Here is a 21,240-nt window from a genome sequence, read left to right on the forward strand (position 1 = left end):
AAAGAATCGAATTCAAATCTCGAAAAACCATTTTATAAAGATTTTTAGAATTCAGTTGGTCCAAATAGAAACCGATCAGCAACTTGTAAAAAACTTGGGTCAACTTGCAAAAACAACTATTAAATGTCAAAATATTATTTTGCAACATAGCTTATCAATTTGAAAACATCTATGAATCTTTTACACAGTGGAGTTGGAATTATGCGAAACTTTTAAGTACAAATTAAATGAGAAATTTTACAAAATCGTTTGTCGAAAACTTAACTGTATAGAAACATTCCGACCACTATCCATTAAAATAATTATTTCTCTCAAACCGTAAAACTTTTAAACATGAGACAACGACATTGGAAGGCTAACTCACTGGGTTATCACTCATAAAAATTTCAACCTTAGACGATAAAGTGAGATCAAATGGAAGCTAGATCAAATAGAGATAAAAATATGACAGAATAAGGTTCAGCTCTGGGTTCCTCTTTACTAGGTCATAAGCCCTCTTTAACACCCTCCTATACATGTATCAACAGAATTTGGTCATCATACTTCCCACGCGACTAGCATCCATCCTATAGCATTCCTATCACAAGTTTAAACATTTCATAATATTGTAAATAACATGGTTTCGGGATTCACATAACCGCATATCACTAGAAATGATACTATCACAAAACATCCAACCTCATTATAAATATCGATTCACAATAAATTCCATGCTCAGAATCTAAAAAATTCATCATCAAATCCTTATTTCATCCATTAAACAATATTAATTCTCATCTCATGGCCAAGCCAACAATCATTCACAATACTTACCCGTAATATTTCCATATAACAATGTTAGTAACTTTATATCAAATATTCTCTAAAATATACCTCATTATAACTACCCCATACTCTCAAGTATTTTCTCAGGGTTCCCGATTCAAAACTGAGAGGGCCATGGTACGAATTAAGGGCGCCATCTTAACCGCACTACTAATAGTTCCTACCCGGGGTTCATTTTATTAGACACATCCTAAATTCATTATTGTTCATTAGTTAGGCCTGAGGATCGTTTTGCTCTGATACCACTTTGTAACACCCCCATTTATTCAGGAGCCTTTAGCTAGACATCCCAAGTAAATGAGAGCGTTACCATCTCGGTTTTCCGAGGTAGTGAATAACAAAGTACAACAAACCAAAGTACTTTAAATAAAATTTAGCGATTACATGTTTATTACATCTTAACCAAACTAAACCTTAATATAAAATAAATTACAACTCGCAGCGAAAATAAATAAAGTGAATAAAGAACTATGTGGTCTAGACTTCTAGGTAGACTGGTCGGAGTCCTCACGCATCCTATAAGCTCCCAAGTCAGCTAATCTTAAGCACCTGCAAATCTGCTCCTCATTTATGGTTCATCATAGGTGTTCACAAATACACTGTCAACCACGAGGTTAAGTAGGAATAAACTAAACAACAATAATAATCCAACCAAAATAGACATCCTTCAATTTCTCATCACTTCATTCGTATAACTCACTTACATCACTGGCAGTAGCACAACCCCCTTAACACTGTGCTATGCTCACCTGGCAGTAGTACTTGCGTACCATGCTCACCTGGCAGTAGTAATTACTTACTATGCACAACTATCACTGGCATTAGTAATTACTTACTATGCACATCTGGTAGTAACGTTTACTCGCTATGCACAACTGGCAGTAACACCCTCCGTGTTATGCTCAACTGGACATTATCGCTCCATACCAAATATAACCCATAGTAAATAATCAATAACAATCCAGTCATACGACACATATTCTCCGTCTCCAATACTCATTCATAATATCAACATTAACCTCATCATCCATCACAATTTCATATACATTCACATAATAATAAAATACGAGTTGAGTAGGAAATTCCTACCTGACAAGCAAATCCAATTAGTGTAATCTACCAAAAGTATCCTTCAATAAACCCGTTCAACAAGTCCGTCACCTATATATAAATAATATTTATAACTTAACTATTAATTATTCAATTTATAATATTAATTTAATTAATTATAATTTAATTATATTAATTACTTCTCGTGTAAATTATTACGTAAAAATCCGTCTTAATAATTTAAACAAGCCAACCCAATACCCTAACACCCAAGAACACGTGAAAACAACCCAAACCACCGACGACAAAACACGTGAAAACAAACCCACATACACACGGCAAAACCGTGTCAACCACTCATCATTACCCGCCTTTTCCCAACACCACCAACCACCAATGACACCACCACGGCCAACCACCACTAGCCTGCACCACGACGCATCCCGACATCCTCCTACCACCAGCTAATCCGTCCTCTGCAACCCTCAATCACACGCCCTAAACAGTCCCCCAAAACCCGACACAAACAACAACATAGAAAACACCTTCACCCTTAACCTCCCTCACGGCCACTAGTGGCCACCACCTGCTGCCCAACCACTCTCCTGACACCGGTGACATAGCCCCGACAAGACCACCAGAACCCTGCCCTAGAAACACCACCACGACACCCTCACAACAACAATACTCTCGACATAACAACACCTCAACCAATTATCACCACCAGCAGCCACCTATGGCCACCACCGTGGTCTGCTATGACCTACGGTGGTCCCACATGCGGCACCTTACCCTCGGTCATGGTCACGGCCAGTCGAAGAGGTCCTACCTATAAGGAATAACAACAATCGCGACTTTACGGCAGCAACCGCACCAAGCACCACCTCCGGCCACCCTATTCCACCTAAAAAGGTCGACTAACCACCCTGATACCAACCCTAGCTAACCCAGGTCAAGGCGAGTCCAAATAAGGCTTTTAATTCCATCTAAACATATGATACATACCCTTCAAACCACCCTCGAAAACACCCTTCGAACACCCATTTCCCGTCGGTCAATGGTGGTCAACAGTGGGTCTGGTCGACCTCTGGTGTCCCATGGTCAAGGTCATGAGCTCGGGTCAGTCAACGGTTGTCTATTTAACGAGTTATATTAGTCTTAAGGTGAGTATGTTATCTGACGATTAGAAAATTATCTTGTGACGATCTCCGAGCTAGTTCTTCCTTCTCTTTTCTCTCATGTGAATTATTATGTCATTAGATGAAAATAAGCTTTCTAATTAGGTCATGCCATCTATTTATAGTGATAATGTAGGTCTTATAGAGAGATATTAGGAAACTACCATATATTATTATTATTATTATTATTATTATTATTATTATTATTATTATTATTATTATTATTATTATTATTATTATTATTATTATTATTATTAGTATTATTATTATTAGTATTATTATTATTATTATTATTATTATTATTATTATTATTATTATTATTATTATTATTATTATTATTATTATTATTATTATTATTATTATTATTATTATTATTATTATTATTATTATTATTATTATTATTATTATTATTATTATTATTATTATTATTATTATTATTATTATTATTATTATTATTATTATTATTATTATTATTATTATTATTATTATTATTATATCAATACTACTCGAGTACTATGAGCCCAACATACCCATACACGACCCATCTCACAGTCCAATATCCAATTCCTGACTAACTTATTATTTTATTATTAATTATCGTCTTATTTGCCATTATTAATATAAATGCCTTTTAATTAATTATTTGAATTACATAATTTATTCTTATAAATACTTATCAAATTACGGGATATTACAGTCTTCCCCCCTTAAAATGAAATTCGTCTCGAAGTTCACCCATAAATGCTACAAAAGCCTCATGAAACCATCAACACATCTGGATGCCATTTCACCTCATTATCATTGCAACACAATTAACTCCCTTAATCATTATCAAACCATATCATACTTATCAAAATGTATCACAAAATAAACTTAAAACATGAAGTGTCACATTCTACCCTCCTAAAAATAAACTTCGTCCCGAAGTTTAATAACACAATTAAAGCTCTACTCTATACCGTGCATTACATTGCTGAAGTAAGGACAACAACTAAAATAAATAATTCAAACAAAAGCATTAAGATTGAGAATACCAACACCATAATATAACATCGTAAAATTTCAAAACGCCACGACCACCGAGATTTTACAATCCTACCCTCCTTAAAATTAAGGTTACGTCCTCGTAACCTTGACTATAACAAATGTAATACACTGTATAAATACCAATTAGATAAGGATAACAAAGTTCAAAGATTATAAAATTTTTTATTACAAGCCTCTATTAGCACTATTATAGAACAACAGTTACTCATTTTGACATAAATCATAGCACACCTCACAACCCCCCTTTTCCAACTTCGAGTTACGCGTCTAAAATTAACCCTACAATCAAAACAATGTGTAGTCAATTGTATCCTATATTACCTCTTGGTCCCCGTATCGTCACCCCTACCTCTCAACTATCATAGGTTAAGAATTAATAAAGCAATTATATTGAACTTTTGGTAAAACTCGCGTTTTCAGAAATCAAAGTCAAGCTGTAACCATTAAATAACCGTTACATTACTCTTTGAGTATTTATACTTTCCAGAAAATATAGGGATTTTTCAAAACATGATAAAAAGAATCGAATTCAAATCTCGAAAAACCATTTTATAAAGATGTTTACAATTCAGTTGGTCCAAATAGAAACCGATCAGCAACTTGTCAAAAACTTGGGTCAACTTGTAAAAATCATTATCAAATGTCAAAATATTATTTTGCAACATAGCTTATCTGTAATACTCCGTATTTATAAGTCTTGGGGTACTCTATCGAGTAGGCCTTACTCTGTCGAGTAAGGGTAAGTTGCGAAATAAAATAGTTTCTGACCTGTTGGGTACTCGATCGAGTAGTCAGGGTACTCGATCGAGTAAGCGGGTACTCGATCGAGTACCTTGGGTACTCGATCGAGTGTCCGGTTTTACGGGGAGTTTTCTCGGGTTTTGTTAATTATGCGATTAAGGTATTTAAGTTTCGTCGTCATTGTTTTAAATCACTTTTACAAAACCTAAATCGCTGTTTAAGAGAGAAAGCAACCAGTTCATCTTCCTAATCGCATTCTTAGCAATTCCAGGAGTTCAGACGGTCAGTTCTTGTCGTTATTCGTATCGTTGAGTTCCTTGCGTCAAGGGTAAGATCTATGTACCCTTTTTATTGTTTTTCCCTTGATTTGGTTAAACCCTAATTTAGATATTGGGGGTTTTGTGTGTAGTATGTGATGTGTAGCCTCTATGTGTTATATGATAGGAGGAGGATTCGTAGAAGAGGCTTTTTGATACAGCTGTTGATACCGTCTGACTGTTGTGCTTGTAGGATTTCCTACTCAGTATTAGTCCCATAATGGGATATTGGTTGATGTATTGTAATTGGATGTTTGATATAATAATTGTATTGTGATTGTGGTTGTGATTGTTGTTGATTGGTTCTCGAGATGCGTTCTCGGCTGAGTGGGGTCACTTGCGGGAGTGGCTTCACGCCCTAGTTTCGCCCTTCGTGGAACCCGCCACGGAAGGGGATGTGCACATTAATGGACAGGGTTATCGCTCACTATGTGGAGCGGGGATTTGGTGGGTACGGCTGCGGTCCCCCACTGGCAGGGCTGGTCCAGTGGACAGTCATGATTGAGATGATGGTAATTGGTTGGCTGTGTGTGTGTGTGTGTGACAGTTAAGCTGTTTGTTTATCTTATTATTGTTATACATGTTGATTGTGTGATTAGTACTGACCCCGGTGTTGTTTTGTAAACCTGCGGTGATCCATTCGGGGATGGTGAGCAGATATTGAGCAGGTATTGAGATGAGTACTGGGATAGCTGGGATGCCACGACATGATGATAGGAGTCTTCCGTTGTAGCCTTTAGTTTATTTACATTTCGATTTAGACAATCAGTTTGAAATCATGTATCGTACTTTTAGTTTGGTTTTGAGGATTGTATCTATTCACTAAATTATTTATAATAAACATTGTTTCTTTATTGTTGTTTGATTATCATTGCCTCGGGTAACCGAGATGGTAATGTCTTCATACCTGAGTGGTCCTGGTAAGGCACTTGGAGTATGGGGGTGTTACAAATGGTATCAGAGCGACGATCCTGAAACCTGTAACCAATGAACTTAATGAACATAGGGAGTCAATTAAAATGAACCCGGGGTAAAAGTTGTGGGAGCTAGTGCAAAGGCTTGGGAGACGTCCTAAAGTCGCAGGGGTCGCCCTACAACTTTGAACCGGTCACATGGGGAAGTGTTTGTCGAGTCGTATGTGTGTTTGGTTAACTTGTTTACGAATGTGATGGAATGTGTTAATTGTTGGATGTTGAAGTAGAAAGTTGAGCATGTGAAAGAAAATGGTGATATGAGGAAACTTGTTGATGAGATGATAACATGTTGGATGATTTACAATGTGGCATTTAATAACATGATGAAATGGTTTCGTAGATAGTAGAAAAGATGCGTAGCATGCTTATTATGATATAATGTGGTTTATAAAGTTTATCATGTTAGCATATGACGTAACATGCGGGTAGCTTCTATGAATTAGTGTTACTCGATCGAGTGGGACTGACTCGATCGGGTGGGTTTTTGGCGATTTTGAGTCCAAAATCGAGTTTTGGGGCACTCGATCGAGTAACTAGGGGTACTCGATCGAGTAGGGGGTCACTCGATCGAGTAGCCTAGATGCTCGATCGAGTAGGTAAGAGGTCAGAAGGTCTGTTTGGGGTCTGAAGTTTGGGTACTCGATCGAGTACGTGGGGCACTCGATCGAGTATCCCGTTACTCGATCGAGTGTGTTTGGGAACTCGATCGAGTGGGTTCTGGGCAGCGTGTTTTCGTGTTTTGAGGTTTAGTACGTGTGTTTATGTTTACCCTTTCTTATATAGCTTCAAGATGCCGCCCAAGAAGATCGCTTTGTATGCGAGAGAGCCGAGCTCATGACCATGGATGACATCGTTAAGATGTTAGAGCACCAGGATGCTCTTACCGAGACCCCAAGAGAGTGAATGAGGACAAGGATAAGAATAAGGAGAAGGAGGTTGATCATTCTAAAATCAGCCTCTATATTGCGAGGTTTAACCCGAAAGAGTACAAGGGAGTTGGGGAGCCTAATCTGCTTGATAGTTGGCTGAGAGAGATGGAGAACATCTTAGACCTGGTTCATTGTCCCGATGAGATGAGAGTGGAACAGTGCGTTCTATCCGAGGGAGGCGGCGAGGCAAGTGGTGGGATTCGGTGAAGGTGAGTGCTAAGGAAATGTATACCAACCAAGGCTTACCCGCTATACCTTGGGAGGAGTTTCGTAGGGTTGTGAGAAAGGAGTTTGTACCGGAATATGTGAGGAGTAAGTTGAGAGAAGAGTTTGATGGTTTTAAGATGATCTTTGAGATGTCTCGTGGCGAGTACTACAGTGTTCAATGAGAAGTCTAGGTATGCTGAGGACATGGGTTTGAGTGAGGAGAATTTGGCATTGAGGTTTGAGAGGGGGTTGACCACCAAGATTATGGATAAGTTACCCGTGGGGATCCTTACGATGTTAAGGAAGCTTATGAGAGAGGGCCGGAGAGCGGAGAGGTTGGTGGAGATGGCTCAGGAGAGGTCAGGTGGTGAGAAGAGGAAGTCCGAGAGCGAGGGTGGTGGCCAATCGAATCACAAGAAAGGCAACCACAATCAGTCTAAAGGATTTTCTTCTGGGTCTGGGTTTAGTGCTGGGGCTTCCTTTGGGCGTGGCCGTGGAAGTGTGAGTAATAGTTGGGGAGTGACCTGCTATGGTTGTGGTGGTGTAGGCCACAAGAGACATGAGTGCACGAGTGCACCGGGATCTTTTCAGAGACCTGCACAGAGCTTCGCGAGCAACAGACCGGCTGGATCATGGCCAAACCGGGGAAGTCAGAGTTACCAGAGTGGAGGCAACCGCAACGGCGGTAATTCTTATCAGAAAACACCGACGAACAACAACAACAATCAAGGGTCGGGTGCTAAGCCGACCGCATCAGCCAGTACTGTCCAGGGAGGTGGACAGAAGACCAATGGCAAGTTATTCATGATGGAGAAGAAAGCAGCTGAGGAAGATGCGCACGTTATCACCGGTACATTCCTTGTTAATGGTATTCCTACCTTTGTTTTGTTCGATTCGGGGGCTTCTCAGTCGTTTGTGTCTTCGAGTCATGTTAAACAGTTGGGTTTGAGAGTATATGAATCTGTTAGTGAGCAAGTTTTCATACCTTCGGGTGAGTCTGTATCGTGTGGGAGATTGTTTAGAGATGTATCTTTGATAGTTGGGCAAGTTGATTTCCCTGTAGACTTGCTAGAGTTTCCTTTTAACGGTTTTGAGATGATAGTTGGGATGGATTGGTTAGGAAAGTATAAAGCTAAGATAGACTGTCATCAAAAGAAAGTGTCCTTAAGAGGTCCAAAGGGTGTTAGTGTGTCTTATCGTGGGTTTCTAGTCAAACCCAAAGTTAAGTTGATTGCAAATTTACCTTGAAGTCTTATCGAGGAAGGGATGTCCTTTGATCCTGTGCCATGTGAGAGATGACCGGATAGAGATTCCGACAGTTGATGAGATACCAAAGAAGTGGGAGAGTTTGCAGATGTTTTTCCAGAGGAGATTCCGGGGTTGCCACCGAAGAGGGAGATAGATTTCACCGTTGAGTTGAAGCCAGGGACGGGGCCAATCTCTAAGGCACCGTACCGTATGGGTCCTAAGGAGGTGGAGGAGCTTAGGAAGCAGTTGGATGATTTGATAGAGAAGGGATACATTAGACCAAGTGTATCGCCTTGGGAGCACCAGTTCTTTTCGTGAAGAAGAAAGATGGGAGCTTGAGGTCATGCATAGATTACGGGAGCCGAACCGTGTGACGATAAAGAACAAGTATCCTTTATCAAGGATAGATGACTTGTTTGATCAGTTGAGTGGTGCAACAGTCTTTTCTAAGATTGATTTGAGGTCGGGGTACCATCAGGTGAAGATTAGAGAGGTGGACATACCAAAGACAGCTTTCACGTCGAGGTATGGCCATTACGAGTATGTGGTGATGCCGTTTGGGTTGTCTAATGCGCCGGCAGTGTTTATGGATTTGATGAATAGAATCTTCAGACAGTTCTTGGACCAGTTTGTAGTGGTGTTTATCGATGATATCTTAGTCTACTCTAAGACTAAGGAGGAGCACTAGGAGCATTTGAGAATCGTGTTGCAGACTTTGAGGGATCATGAGTTGTATGCCAAGCTGTCCAAGTGTGAGTTCTGGTTAGAGAAAGTTGCTTTTCTGGGGCATGTGATCTCTAAAGATGGGGTAGTCAGTGGATCCGGCGAAGATTGAGGCAGTGACAAAGTGGGAAGCACCAAAGAATGTTGCTGAGGTTAGGAGTTTCTTGGGTTTAGCTGGATACTACAGACGGTTCGTGAAAGATTTCTCCAAGATAGCTAGACCGATGACAGCGTTGATGAGGAAAGAGAACAGGTTTCGTTGGGATGAGAGTTGTGAGACGGCGTTCCAAACATTAAAGGAGCGTTTGACCACAGCTCCTGTCCTAGCATTGCCTGAAGGGAGCGAGAATTTTGAGGTTTATACAGATGCCTCGAAGAATGGGCTGGGATGTGTGTTGATGCAGAATGGTAAAGTGATTGCCTATGCTTCTAGGCAGTTGAAGCCTTATGAGGAGAATTACCCTACTCATGATCTGGAGTTGGGTGCAGTGGTGTTTGCTCTCAAGATTTGGAGACATTACCTTTATGGAGCAATCTTTAAGGTATTTTCTGATCACAAGAGTCTTAAGTACATCTTCACGCAGAAGGAGTTGAACATGAGACAGAGGAGGTGGATGGAGTTGATTGGCGATTACGACATGGAAATCATCTACCATGAAGGGAAGGCCAATGTTGTTGCTGATGCTTTGAGTAGGAAGAGTGTACATTCCTTGTGTACAGCTCTATCTTTAATGAGGCTGAGGGATGAGGTAGCGAGCTTTGGGATACATATGATGCAGAAAGGAGATGCCATGGGTGATATGACAGTACAACTTGAGTTTTATGATGATATTCGAGGTAAACAGGCTTTGGATCCTAAGATAGTTGAGTGGAGAGCTGGAGTAGATAAAGGGACAGTGTCCCGCTTTTCTATTCATACAGATGGTAGTTTGAGGTTTGATGGTAGGTGGTGTGTTCCTAATGATGAGGAGTTGAAAAAGACGATCATGACAGAGGCGCATTGCACACCATATTCAGTTCATCCAGGTGGAGACAAGCTATACAAGGATTTGAAGAAAACGTTTTGGTGGCCTGGGATGAAGAAAGAGACAAATTTGAGTTTGTGTCCCGTTGTTTGACATGCCAGAGAGTTAAAGGGGAACAGAGAAGACCACAAGGTAAGATTCAGTCTTTAGAGGTGCCTGAGTGGAAGTGGGAATCCATTTCCATGGATTTCATTGTGGGTTTGCCTAAGAGTCAACAAGGTAACAACATGATTTGGGTGATAGTGGATCGTCGACCAAGTCACTCACTTTGTTCCAATGAAAGATACATGGACTAAGGCACAATTGGCTATGGCCTATCGAAAGAACGTGCTTAAGTTACATGGAGTCCCTAAGGACATTGTGTCTGACAGAGATGCGAGGTTTATATCGAGGTTTTGGAAATAGTTGCGGAATCGTTGGGAACAACTTTGAAGATGAGCACAAAGATTTCATCCCGTGATGACGGGCAGATCGAGAGAATAATCAAGACTCTTGAGGATATGTTGCGAGCTTGTGTGATGGATTTTGGTGGTAGCCGGGAGCGAGAGGTTGGACTTGATAGAGTTTTCTTACAACAACACTATCACACCAAAAGATTGGTATGGCACCGTTTGAGGCTTTGTATGGGAGGAGATGTAGGAGTCCAATCTGTTGGGACGACAAAGTCTTTGAGGCAAAGGGTTTTAGGACCAGAGATGGTGCATGAGATGGTGGAACAGTTAAGATGATCGGGGAAAGGATGAGAGCAACTCGGGACAGTGAAAAGAGTTATGCGGATCTACATCGCCGGGATATAGAGTTTCAAGTTGGGGACAAGGTTCTTTTGAAAGTTTCTCCTATGCGCGGAGTTATGAGATTTGGGAAGAAAGGCAAGCTAAGTCCGAAGTTTATAGGGCCTTATGAGATCTTAGAGCGAGTTGGGAAGTTGCTTATCGTCCGGCTTTACCAAATTGCGTTAGAGAGAGTGCATAATGTGTTTCATGTATCGCAATGCGAAGTATGTGAGTGACCCGTCACATGTGTTAGAGGCAGAGAGCTTAGAGCTAGATGAGTCCTTATCATATCTTGAGGTGCCTAAGCAGATTCTAGACCGAAAGGTTAGAAAGACTAGGAGTGGTGAGACAGTTTTGCTTAAGATCCTTTGGTCTAACCACGAGACCGAGGAAGCTACATGGGAGCCAGAGGAAGCTATGAAAGAGCGTTACCCTTTCCTCTTTGATCAGGTATGTATGGTTACGGGGACGTAACCTTGTTTCTTTTAGGGGGGTAGGAGATGATCGCGAGAGTTTTTAAGAGTTTTATACACCTTTTATATGTAGTGTCGGTATGTTTGTCGGGATGAGTTGGGTTAGTATCAGGTTTTATGTTAAATTTTGTTTGGCTTTTGAGTCGGGAATGTTGTGGGAGTACCTTTGTTAGTAGTGGTTTGAACTTCGGGGACGAAGTTCCTTTAAGGAGGGAAGACTGTAATACTCCGTATTTATAAGTCTTGGGGTACTCTATCGAGTAGGCCTTACTCGTCGAGTAAGGGTAAGTTGCGAAATAAAATAGTTTCTGACCTGTTGGGTACTCGATCGAGTAGCTGGGGTACTCGATCGAGTAAGGGGGTACTCGATCGAGTACCTTGGGTACTCGATCGAGTGTCCGGTTTTACGGGGAGTTTTCTCGGGTTTTGTTAATTATGCGATTAAGGTATTTAAGTTTCGTCGTCATTGTTTTAAATCACTTTTACAAAACCTAAATCCTGTTTAAGAGAGAAAGCAACCAGTCATCTTCCTAATCGCATTCTTAGCAATTCCCGAGTTCGACGGTCGGTTCTTGTCGTTATTCGTATCGTTGAGTTCCTTGCGTCGAGGGTAAGATCTATGTACCCTTTTATTGTTTTTCCCTTGATTTGGTTAAACCCTAATTTAGAGATTGGGGTTTTGTGTGTAGTATGTGATGTGTAGCCTCTATGTGTTATATGATAGGAGGAGGATTCGTAGAAGAGGCTTTTTGATACAAAAGTGTTGATACCGTCTGATCATTGTGCTTTCCGGGATTTCCTACTCGGTATTAGTCCCATAATGGGATATTGGTTGATGTATTGTAATTGGATGTTTGATATAATAATTGTATTGTGATTGTGGTTGTGATTGTTGTTTATTGGTTCTCGAGATGCGTTCTCGGCTGAGTGGGGTCACTTGCGGGAGTGGCTTCACGCCCTAGTTTCGCCCTTCGTGGAACCCGCCACGGAAGGGGATGTGCACATTAATGGACAGGGTTATCGCTCACTATGTGGAGCGGGGATTTGGTGGGTACGGCTGCGGTCCCCCACTGGCAGGGCTGGTCCAGTGGACAGTCAGGATTGAGATGATGGGAATTGGTTGGCTGTGTGTGTGTGTGTGTGTGTGTGTGTGACAGTTAAGTTGTCTGTTTATCTTATTATTGTTATACATGTTGATTGTGTGATTAGTACTGACCCCGGTGTTGTTTTGTAAACCTGCGGTGATCCATTCGGGGATGGTGAGCAGATATTGAGCAGGTATTGAGATGAGTACTGGGATAGCTGGGATGCCACGACATGATGATAGGAGTCTTCCGCTGTAGCCTTTAGTTTATTTACATTTCAGTTAGACAGTCAGTTTGAAATCATGTATCGTACTTTTGGTTTGGTTTTGAGGATTGTATCTATTCACTAAATTATTTATAATAAACATTTTTTTTTTTTTTTGTTTGATTATCATTGCCTCGGGTAACCGAGTGGTAATGTTTTCATACCTGAGTGGTCCTGGTAAGGCACTTGGAGTATGGGGGTGTTACATTATCAATTTGAAAACATCTATGAATCTCTTACACAGTGGAGTTGGAATTATACGAAACTTTTAAGTACAAATTAAATGAGAAATTTACAAAATCGTTTGTCGAAAACTTAACTGTACAAGAACATTCCGACCACTATCCATTAAAATATTTATTTCTCTCAAACCGTAACACTTTTAAACATGAGACATCGACATTGGAAGGCTAACTTACTGGGTTATCACTCATAAAAATTTCAACCTTAGACGATAAAGTGAGATCAAATGGCAGCTAGATCAAATAGAGATAAAAATATGACAGAATAAGGTTCAGCTCTAGGTTCCTTTTTACGAGGTCATAAGCCCTCATTAACACCCTCCTATACATGTATCAACAGAATTTGGTCATCATACTTCCCACACGAATAACATCTATCCTAAAGCATTCCTATCACAAGTTTAATCATTTCATAATATTGTAAATAACATGGTTTCGGGATTCACATAACCGCATATCACTAGAAATGATACTGTCACAAAACATCCAACCACATTATAAATATCGATTCACAATAAATTTCATGCTCAAAATCAAAACAATTCATCATCAAATCCTTATTTCATCCATTAAACAATATTAATTCTCATCTCATGGCCAAGCCAACAATCATTCACAATACTTACCGTAATATTTCCCTGTAACAATGTTAGTAACTTTATATCAAATATTCTCTAAAATATACCTCATTAAAACTACCTCATACTCTCAAGTATTTTCTCAAGGTTCCCGATTCAAAATTGAGAAGGTCATGGTACGAATTAAAGGCGCCTTCTTAACCGCACTAAGAGGGGCACCAAATAGTTCCTACCCGGGGTTTATTTTATTAGACTCATCCTAAATTCATTATGGTTCATTAGTTAGGCCTGAGGATCGTTTTGCTCTGATACCACTTTGTAATACCCCATTTATTCAGGAGCCTTTAGCTAGACATCCCAAGTAAATGAGAGCGTTACCATCTCGGTTTCCCGAGGTAGTGAATTACAAAGTACAACAAACCAAAGTACTTTAAATAAAATTTAGCGATTACATGTTTATTACATCTTAACCAAACTAAACCTTAATATTATAAAATAAATTACAACTCGCAGCGAAAATAAATAAAGTGAATAAAGAACTATGTGACCTAGACTTCTAGGTAGACTGGCCGGAGTCCTCACGTATCCCATAAGCTCCCAAGTCAGCTAATCTTAAGCACTTGCAAATCTGCTCCCCATTTATGGTTCATCACAGGTATTCACGAATACACTGTCAAACACGAGGTTAAGTAGGAATAAACTAAACAACAATAATAATCCAATCAAAATAGACATCCTTCAAATTCTCATCACTTCATTCGTATAACTCACTTACATCACTGGCAGTAGCACAACCCCCTTAACACCGTGCTATGCTCAACTGGCAGTAGTACTTGCGTACCATGCTCACCTGGCAGTAATAATTACTTACTATGCACAACTATCTCTGGCATTAGTATTACTTACTATTCACATTTGGCAGTAACGATTACTCGCTATGCATAACTGGCAGTAACACCCACCGTGTTATGCCCAATACCCGACACCCAAGAACACGTGAAAACAACCCAAACCATCAACGGCAAAACACGTGAAAACAAACCCACATACACACGGCAAAACGGTGTCAACCACTCAACCCTACCCGCCTTTTCCCGACACCACCAACTACCAATGACACCACCACGGCCAACCGCCACTAGCCTGCACCACGACGCATCCCGACATCCTCCTACCACCAGCTAAACCGTCCTCTGCAACCCTCAATCACACGCCCTAAACAGTCCCTCAAAACCCGACACAAACAATAACATAAACAACACCTTCACCCTTAACCACCCTCACGGCCACCAGTGGCCTCCACCTACTGCCCAGCCACTCTCCTGACACAGGCAACACAGCCCCCACACGACCACTACAACCCTGCCCTAGCAACACCACCACGACAACCTCAAAATAACAATACTCTCGACACAACAACAATAACTCAACCTCTTATCACCACCAGCAGCCACCTATGGCCACCACCGTGGTCTCCTCTGACCCACAGTGGTCCCACATGCGGCACCCTACCCTCGGTCATGGTCACGACCAGTCGAAGAAGACCTACCGATTAGGAATAACAACAATCACGACTTTCCGGCAGCAACCGCACCGAGCACCACCTCCGGCCACCCTATTCCACCCAAAAAGGTCGACTAACCACCCTGATACCAACCCTAGCCAACCCAGGTTAAGGCGAGTCCAAATAAGGGTTTTAATTCCGTCTAAACATATGATACATACCCTTCAAACCACCCTCGAAAAAACCCTTCGAACACCCCTTTCCCGTCGATCAATGGTGGTCAACGGTGGGTTCGGTCGACCTCTGGTGTCCCACGGTCAAGGTCATGGTCTCGGGTCAGTCAACGGTTATCTATTTAACGAGTTATATTAGTCTTAAGGTGAGTATGTTATGAGACGATTATAAATTTATCTTGTGACGATCTCCTAGCTAGTTCTTCCTTCACTTTTCTCTCATGTGAATTATTATGTCATTAGATGAAAATAAGCTTTCTTATTAGGTCATGCCATCTATTTATAGTGATAATGTAGGTCTTATAGAGAGATATTAGGAAACTACCATATTATTATTATTATTATTATTATTTTATTTTTTTTATTTTTTTTATTTTTTTATGGAAGGATGCGTGCAGCTTTCATTAAAAGATTCATAAAAGTTTACATGAAATTGGTGGGGAGCCGAGAGACAATCTGGGCTCCCACACCCTTAGCAACAGCAAAGCTAAGTCTAGTAAAAATGTAAGCGGCCACCCGAGCCCCCGCATCCTGAGATACCGAGAATTTCCGGATCCGCTTGAGCAAGGCAACAGCATCCGAACCCAGCTCCCCAAGTGAAGAGAAAGAGAAAGGAAGGAAACCATAACCCGCTACCGCGCACAAATCCCCATACTTAGCACACTTTCGCCGAGCAAAGATCGGCCGACAACCCGGCCAGGCACAAAATCCGTCATCCCGCCGAGTCAAAGGAGAAGAACCTGTCAAGTCAACGCACACATCACGCCCCCTGTCCCAAGAATAAAGCAATAAATCCCCAGGACGAAGAGAGCCACCATGTCCATCAACCAAACCGATATCAACCTCCTTTCCCGCAGTAATACCAGATCTATAGCAGATGTCGAAAAGAGTGTCCCGGACAAGGTTATGCCGATGTTTAACGCCCACAAGACCAAAGACAAGAAACAGCGTGGTCCCCATAAACATCCTCAAAGAAAAAACCCGAGAGCAAGCCGGACATGGCCTAGATACCGTGAATAACGGAACACCCACACGATACCCCAGCACACTACGGTAAGTCCTCCCGTTCATAGTCTGACCCAATCCCAAGATAGGAACCGCACGTAACCAATCAGAGGAGTGAGAACCCTGCTGAGACTGCCATAAAGCAAGCTGGCGTGGTGTCAAAGAGAAAACAGACTCTGAGGCAGCAGCAACCATCGCGAAATAAATATCTGCCAATTTCTTCATAAGTTTGGGGGCAGCAATTTCACTAGGGTTACCTAAAATACCAGATCCTGTAATCGCAGAAAACACCTGCGCGGCATCATCAAAAGCAGGGCCAGCAGCTACAATACCAGAAGGGCCGAGGAGCTTAGCCTCAAACAAACAAGGCATCGCAAACGGGACGCAATAAAAGCATAAAATAAAACATCTCCCGCCGCATAGACACCAAGACCACCAAGTGAAAAGGGAATGTAGCAAGGCGCCACCGCCAATCCCAAAACCCGCCCCGACGCGGTGACAATACGTTCCAAGTCGGAACGAAGAGCGGCATCAAAAGGAAGATGGACAGACCCAAAATCACTAAGAGAGCAAGTACGAAGTGAGAAGTAGAGCTTGGAAATACCAGTACAAGCTCGAAGAAGAAGCAACTCACATTGCGGGTCCTCAATCCTCGCAACCAAATCCATTAGCTCAATGGTCTTGGTTACTCTCTTCGCCACAATCTCACTGCTAAAATCAGAACAAGCACTGACAGGTCCACCCAAAACTGTAACACCACGAAATGGCCGAGAAATAGAAGGGGGGAAAACCCCCGGAAGCCGACTCCGAGGATCCTCAACAGGCCAAAAGACCTCCGTCTTGGAGACATTAAGATGCAATCTAAACCGAGGGCCATCCGCCAAAATCAAATCCAAGACCTTCCCCACCTCCAAAGTATCACCCACGATGGTGCCATCATCTAAGTACCACGCCTGCAAAGTGAGGTCAAAAGTGTCCCGATCTTGCAAACTAAAGGATGCAAAACCAAAGCGAAAAGCAAAGGGCCTAACGGATCACCTCCGTGAACACCCCGACAAGACCACAAGCAAGTGCTCTCCATAAAAAAGGCGGGCCGGCCTGGAATAACAAAACTCCACCCAACGGGAGAGAGCCGGCAACGACGGCGGACCTCCCGCATGGTCAAACGATCAACAAGGTTGAACGATTCTCGAAATCAACCAAGAACATAGAAACCCCCACCTCAAAGACCCCGAGCCTCAATGAGCTTCTGTTCAAGGCATGTAAGATAGCCTCTCCTCCACCGGACACACCCACCCCAAACTGAAGTCCATCAAAATAAGAAGATAAAGAAGGACCAACCATAAAAGCACCAACCTTAGAGACAAGTCGTCTCTAGACCGTGCCAACAACAATAGGACGAACCCCACCACCCGGTTTAACAAGTGGCGTGAGAGGGGCGCTGGCAATGTACTCACCTAGAGGAAGAGGACACCGGCCCTTAAGAAAAAGATTAACCACTCTAGTAATAGAAGTGATAAAATCATCAGAGATAGCCACAGCAGCGCCACTCAAACAATCCATAAGGTGCTGGGCACGAAAACCATCCCGCCCACAAGATGTACCGCGTGGGAAGCTCGAATCATATCCAAAACCACGATTTAAGAGGCAACCTGAGGATGATGATCCCTGCACAAAGGAGGCAAATAAGGAGGCGGGGCGACAGGATGCTTTAACGCAAGGCCACAAGAGTGGCATCGAGTAAGGGGCAATACACGATGAAGAAAGCACTCGCACAAAGAAGAAGATAATGACCATCACAAATCTTCCTCCGACATTGCCGAAGGTTAAGCTCGCTCAAATCAAGATCCTCCTCCACAAGAAAGGAAGGGGGAACCTCATCCAAAGTCGCCCGCACGAGTTGCAAACTGCCACCAGGCACACCCCAAGCAAGAATAGCACTGGCAATACTCTCCTCCTGGCGCTGACGTCTGACAGCGGTCCTACACTCAAGATTACTCCTCGAGGAAAAGGTCTTAAGTATACAAAGGGGCAACACAATCAAACGAATCCAGCAGGAGAGGTCACCAGGAGAGCCACCCACATCGTCCAAAGCCCCTTTTAAAACCCGAGCAAACCCAAGACGACACTTAGAGAGGGATAGATTTCACAAAAAACCCAACGAAAGCAAACGATCAAGCAAAGAGATAGTCCAACCAACCGCTCAACCCCAACATCGATTTACACTTATTATTATTATTATTATTATTATTATTATTATTATTATTATTATTATTATTATTATTATTATTATTATTATTATTATTATTATTATTATTATTATTATTATTATTATTATTATTATTATTATTATTATTATTATTATTATTATTATTATTGTTATTATTATTATTGTTATTATTATTATTGTTATTGTTATTATCATTATTATTATTATTATTACTATTATTATTATTACTATTATTATTTTTTATTACTATTATTATTATTACTACTATTGTTATTATTATTATTACTATTATTATTACTATTATTACTATTATTATTACTATTATTACTATTATTACTATTATTATTATTACTATTACTATTATTACTATTACTATTATTACTATTACTATTATTACTATTATTATTATTATTATTATTATTATTATTATTATTATTATTATTATTATTATTATTATTATTATTATTATTATTATTATTATTATTATTATTATTAGTAGTAGTAGTAGTAGTAGTAGTAGTATCAGTAGTAGTAGTAGTAGTATTATATACTATTATTATTATATCAATACTACTCGAGTAGTATGAGCCCAACATACCCATACACGACCCATCTTACGGTCCAATATCCAATTCCCGACTCACTTATTACTTTATTATTAATTATCGTCTTATTTGCAATTATTAATATAAATGCCTTTTAATTAATTATTTGAATTACATAATTTATTCTTATAAATACTTATCAAATTACGGGGTATTACAGGTTAGGTCCAAGGAATGAAAGTGGGTTGGCACTTGCAGAAAGACGTGGTCCTCGACCTAGTGTGGAAGACAGATAGGGCCCTCGTGACGAATTGATGATCTCCGAAGAAAAAATCCCGAGTGATGATGGGTGAGACTTCGTCTCGTCGTGATGGGTGTGCGGCCCAACTGAGGGTAGCAAAGCGTAGTGTTCGACATTACTATGTAATATTACTATTACTTTTTGTGCGCTTTCCATTTTAGTTGTGTGTGATGGGCTTCGCCCGGAAAAAAAAATATTATAACGGGCTTCGCCCGGAATTTAGAATAAATAAAAACTTATTATTTATCAGAAATCCCCAGTTTCTGCATCAAAAATTTCATTTTTGTTTTACATGTTTCGGTTGTACTCTTTACTAAGAGTTGTCCACGTATCTGCTTTACAACAAAATCAAACCGAGTCCGTAGTTCTCACATAAAAAATTTCATGTAGTGTTGACTAAAAATTCACAACTTATTCTAAAAACATTTGCATTTCAAAAATTATTTCACAACATTTGAGAATGAGGTCATTAAGGATAGTATTTCTTCAGCTGGTCCAAATTCTTAGGATTGGTGAAGTCATTCCCATCCAAATTTGTTAACGGAACATCGCCTCCTGACAAAATCTTCTTTACCAAATAAGGGCCTGCCCAATTTAGTTTAAACTTACCCCTCGGGTCAATAGGTAACAAAGCTCTGACCGACTTGAGAAACAGATCACCCTCACTAATTCCCCTTGGTTTCACCTTTTTGTTGAAAGCTCTCTCTATCCTTTTCTGGTAGAGTTGGACATGGTACAATGCGTTCAAACGCCGCTCATCGAGCATGACTAGTGAATCATATCTTGCTTGAACCCAATCTGCTTTAGGAACCTGGCTTTCTAGCAGGATTCTTAGGGATGGTACTTCCAGCTCAACTGGTTGAACCACTTCCATTCCATATACCAAGTAATACGGGGTTGCTCCCGTAGTTGTTCTGATCGAAGTTCTATACCCCCATAATGCGAAGGGTATCTTTTCTAGCCACTCCCTATAGTGTCAGACATCTTCCTTAAAATGATTGTAACTATTTAATTAGCAGCCTCTACCGTACCGTTCGTCTGTGGTCGGTATGGTGATGACTTGTGATGTTTGATTTTATACTTTTCAAGTATAACCGCAGTCTCGGCTTGGAAATATTTCCCGTGATCGTTGATGAACTCATGTGGTACTCCGTACCGACAAACGACGTCATTCTGAATGAATTGTGCTACTTACTTCGCTTTTAGCACTTTGTAAGACTTAGCCTCTACCCACTTCGTGAAGTAGTCAATTGCAACAAGGATAAAACAATGCCCTCCAGTTCCTGATGGGTTTACCTTTCCAATGATGTCGAAAATGGCCAGGGTGACGCCATGGTGTATAACATAGAAGGTGCCACATGCTGCACATTTGCGAATATATGACAATTGTGACAGTGCCTGAAATATTTGCAACAATCTGTTTCCATCGTTGTCCAATAGTAACCATGCATTATGATCTTACAGACTAACATATGGGTATTCATGTGTGGCCCACATTCACCGTCATGGACTTCCTCCATAACCTTTTCAGCTGTCGGTTCATCGATGCATCATAACAAAACACCTTGAGCCGTCTTCTTGTACAATTACCCGTCATCGGTCTTAATGAACTGGGCGGATAACATTTGTAGAGCGCGTTTCCCACGCATTGCAAGGTCGGGAGGATACTCTCCTATTTCCATGAATTTCAAAATGGTTGTGTACCAGGGTTCAGTTTCACCTTCCTCGGCATCATCGATTGC

At 40.9% G+C, this 21,240-nt stretch overlaps 1 protein-coding gene across 1 annotated transcript; it reads right to left on the minus strand.

Annotated features, from left to right (window-relative positions):
- Nucleotides 1–19,967: 19,967 nt before the first annotated feature.
- On the minus strand, nt 19,968–21,180 carry LOC141632638 (uncharacterized). The gene is made up of 3 exons (XM_074445166.1): nt 21,089–21,180; nt 20,795–20,896; nt 19,968–20,466 (listed from the first exon to the last, which is right to left on the minus strand). Exons 1-3 carry the CDS (start codon nt 21,178–21,180, stop codon nt 19,968–19,970), a joined length of 693 nt encoding a protein of 230 aa, XP_074301267.1.
- Nucleotides 21,181–21,240: the final 60 nt, after the last annotated feature.

This window comes from Silene latifolia, chromosome Y (assembly GCF_048544455.1).
Source record: "Silene latifolia isolate original U9 population chromosome Y, ASM4854445v1, whole genome shotgun sequence".
Classification (NCBI taxonomy): domain Eukaryota; kingdom Viridiplantae; phylum Streptophyta; class Magnoliopsida; order Caryophyllales; family Caryophyllaceae; genus Silene; species Silene latifolia.